The sequence below is a fragment of the Oncorhynchus mykiss genome, chromosome 9 (assembly GCF_057628025.1).
Source record: "Oncorhynchus mykiss isolate SJ-2025 chromosome 9, ASM5762802v1, whole genome shotgun sequence".
Classification (NCBI taxonomy): Eukaryota; Metazoa; Chordata; class Actinopteri; order Salmoniformes; family Salmonidae; genus Oncorhynchus; species Oncorhynchus mykiss.
The window spans coordinates 70,917,372-70,921,373 of NC_143030.1; the positions used below are offsets into that span (position 1 = coordinate 70,917,372).

General features: G+C 37.5%; 1 protein-coding gene across 7 annotated transcripts in view; it reads left to right on the forward strand.

The window, feature by feature from the left end:
* Positions 1 to 3,040, forward strand: part of LOC110532701 (histone-lysine N-methyltransferase 2D) — a 47,390-nt gene extending 44,350 nt beyond the window's left edge. For 6 of the 7 annotated variants that reach the window (XM_036988713.2, XM_036988715.2, XM_036988714.2 and 3 more), the window contains one exon: positions 162 to 3,040. In XM_036988713.2, the coding sequence (XP_036844608.2) occupies positions 162 to 254 (93 nt within the window). In that variant the 3' untranslated portion in view covers positions 255 to 3,040. The remainder of the gene's footprint in view (positions 1 to 161) is intronic. The other variant, XM_036988717.2, reaches the window with a different exon arrangement.
* Positions 3,041 to 4,002: the final 962 nt, after the last annotated feature.

Sequence of the window (4,002 nt, forward strand, 5' to 3'; positions counted from 1 at the left end):
AATATACAATTTCCTTCACTGATTTAGTCGTTTAAATCTTAACTGGCTCTTTAGAGGGTCTTGGTTGTGTTACTGTAAAGCATGTTTGGACAACTGAACCAGATTTTATGAATACATGTTACAGCAGAGTGTTGTTTACTGACCTCTGTTTCTTCTCTTAGCTGACGTACGACTATCAGTTTGACTTTGAGGACGATCAGCACAAAATCCCTTGCCACTGCGGAGCCTGGAATTGCCGAAAGTGGATGAACTAAACTAACTGTGAGAAATGGAGAGGGAAAAAAAAAAATGTATCTTTCTCCCCGGTGCCAGAACACTACTGCGCCAAAGCCTTTAGAATATTGCTACTACTACCCAGTACATAAGCTGTTCGTAAGCTGTTCATAAGCTGACGAACGAGGAGGGAAACTGACCTCCAAAAGAATAAGACTAAGACGTTTGCATTCACACCTGTAGCCAAAGGTTTGAAGAGCATTATGGATATACAAGAAAACAAACCAACTGTATTGACATCCAGTCGAATGATGGGACAGTCTTTTTGTGGATGAACTGTGTCCTCTCTGCCAAAAGCAACTCTTTCCTCTACCTACCCCTTAAGTAACTATGGATGGAATTACAATCCTCTCCACATCTACCAAATGTTCAGATTCTATGTGATATCAATACTCTCATAGGGCAGACCTTACCTTGAGCTTTGATGAAAGAAGACATTTTAAGTACTAATAAATAACGAATGCATTTTTTTAAAAAGGCAGACCTATCCTCCTCCTCCTGCACTCCCCCCTTCCTACCCCCAAGGAAAATACACGTTCCCATCGTCATTGAAGATTGACTTCCCAAAGTGGATATTATTGGCTAGCTAGACAATCCTGAAGACAGTGGCTCTGAGTGTGTAGAGAAGAACTATGTATCCTTGAGAGGCAGAAGAGAAAGCTGTCAAATACTATAAAAGTTGACCTGTGGCTCCAGAGGCACCAGACAGACAGGTGTTTTATTCTTGTCCTGACTAAAGGAGTTTAAAGGTGGGTTAGTTGGACCCTCAGTCTACCTCATTAATCTAGTGGGAAGTGACTGCTTACTTTGTATAAATACTGTTAACTGCTACTGTGGGGGGGGGGGGATGTTTTCATTAGGCTATTAGTATATAGCCTTCTCAGACAAGCAGGGAAACTTTAACTAACAGCAGGTTTGTTCTCTGTTCTATGCTGATGATCATTTTACAATAATTAGCCAACAATCCTATTATTAATTAAGCCATCGCATTAAGATCAATCACAAGCTTAATAGGTGTCTTTAAATGACTCCTGATCATCCTGGATTCCATGTATCTTTTATTGTTTTTCCTTTGTGTGGGAATTGACACAATAAGTCACCCTTGTGTTGCTGAGGACTGAGAGGGAGAGATTGTTGTGAATGATTGTTGCTTACACAGCTTCAGTATGTAAAGTGAAGCAGGATCACACCGCTAATTGAACAAGTCTTTGGCAAGACGATCAAGTCCAACTAATGAGTGAAGGAAATGTAATGTACGCTTGCTGCTTAATGCCTTTAAGTCACACATTAAGCAAAAAGCTTGCTGGTAATGATGCAAGACTAGACTACTATCCCATTTGTTTTTCACCTTTTAGTCCTTAAAATCCCATCTGCATTTTGATATTTTCTTTTCTTGAATGACCATCAACCATGAATCTAGCCTCTTCCTCTCTTTATCATGTAGTGGACTGTTGTAAACTTTACTGTAGTGAGTCTTTCCCTGCCTGTCTTACCACACCACAGCTAGGTGTATTTATAAATGTCCCTGTATTGTGGTTTAGTGGTAGTACGGTCTTCTATATTGGAGGCTTGAAGAAATGGCAGGGGAAGACTTGTTAAAAAAAAGGGCATTTTTCTATGAAAGTAAATTAATAACAAAGTAAATCTTTAAAGAAAGTATGTGGGGGTTCTGAGGTCTCCATGACGACGTCTCCCTTCTACTTGTACTCCTACCTTGACCTCACGTAAGAAAAATGCAAAAGTGTACAAACTGTATATTATATACTATAGGGGGCAAAAAACTATCAACCCCTTTTTAATCAATAAAAATCTAAAATTGTAGAGAAATAAAGTTGATTTAAAAAATCTACCACTGGATATCATTTTATGAGAGATTAAGCTGTGTATATATATATAAGGAACTATGTAATATCTTTATGTAAATGAACCAGTGTTTTTGCATTGACCTGTTTTTCTATTAGCGTTTTGTGCTATAAGATTTCAAAGACAGTTTGTTAAAATAGGTATGTGGACACGACTGGGCTTCTCCAAAGACTTGGACGAGAAGCCACCGGTGGAATAAATGTTGAGAAAGTTGATCCATTATGGAAAGTTGTCATGATTATTACATGAGAAATCACTTACTGTGTAAAAGGAGTACAACGGTGCATAACATTTAGTTAATTTAGTTATTTATGCTACTGCTTGTCGTTACCAAAACCTATCTATACCTTGGTCATCATTGGATTATAAGTAAATGGAAAATCTTCAACTCTTCCTTGACTGAGATATTAAATATGGTGTTTTATTTTTATCTTCCCTATAGAAGTGAACGTGTTGGTATATCTTGTGAAAACTGCTACTCGGCCTGTATGTCATAACTAAATATTCAAAGTGAACCCCGTACCTGAGAATGAATTGCACTCAATAGTAAATGGAGTAATTCTCAAAGTTTTATGAGGCAGTGATTGCCATTTTTTTCTTGGTATATTTATATTTCAAGGAAAGACCAAGACATTTTGCAGCTCACTGAATTTCAGCCTAAATCATTTGAATATCTTATGGATTTAAAGATTGCTAAAAAAAGTTTTTTTTTACCTAACCTACTTTTTAAAAATGTTTGTTACAGCAGCGCTTTTAGGGAATATAAAAAAGGTTGTGGCATGTTTTGTATGAATATAATTTTGAATTGTAAATTTTTTGGGACGGCGGCAGAGGTTACAGCTTTTCCCATTTCTTGCTTTTTTTTTTTTCTTGTAAAGGAAAATAAAATGCATTTTAAATATAATCTTGGATCTTGCATTTGTTTTATAAAAAATATTAACTTGAGATTAGAATGAGACTTGAAATAGGTTAAGTTAAAGTAGGCTAAATCTAAGTGACATTGACTCAAATTAAAACTCAAACTATTCTGGAAAACATTGGTTTAAAATATTGAAGGGGTGTGTATACAGTATGTTTAATAAAACTAAATCCCGTTAGACTGGAATATGACATTAGGTTCTATTGACAACCATTTGTTCCTCAAAGCTCATGAAATACCAGGATTGACCCCAAAGTACTTAAATCAGTGGTATAATCCTTTCCAATATTATAGTACCAGCAACATACAATTATTGGTATACACGCCCTATATCAAAATGAAAAACAAATAGCATGCATCTTTACCTCCAAAAAGGAGGTCCCAGTGTTGAGACGGCATGCAGAACAAGGGAAAGGGGGCTACCAAGTCAGTTCACCTGAAATGTGTCTACCACATTTAACCCCACTGAATCGGAGGTGCTGGTGTCTACCATAATTGACATCCACGTCGTCGGCACTCAGGGAACAGTGGGTTAATTGCCTTGCTTAGGGGCAGAACAAGGTCCTGTTTCAGAGAGCCTAGTTCAAGTGTTAGCCTAATAACCATTATAATGCACAGCCAACCTATTGCCTTGTTCAATCGAAAATAAAATAAATAAAGGTAAAAAAATATATAACTAGGCAAGCCAGTTAATAACATTCTTATTTTCAATGATGGCCTAGGAACAGTGGGTTAACTGCCTGTTCGGGGCAGAACGACAGCTCTAACCACTAGGCTACCCTGCCGCCCCAATTATGGGGAGATAACTAACTATTCCAGTGTCAAAAGGAAAATAGATGGCTACAACCCAAGAAAGGACAGAGTGTTTTGCTCTGCGACAAGCTTTCCTTTGCGTTCTGCATCAGAACCACTGAAGATGTGTCGCTGAAAAATGACTACACACCCAA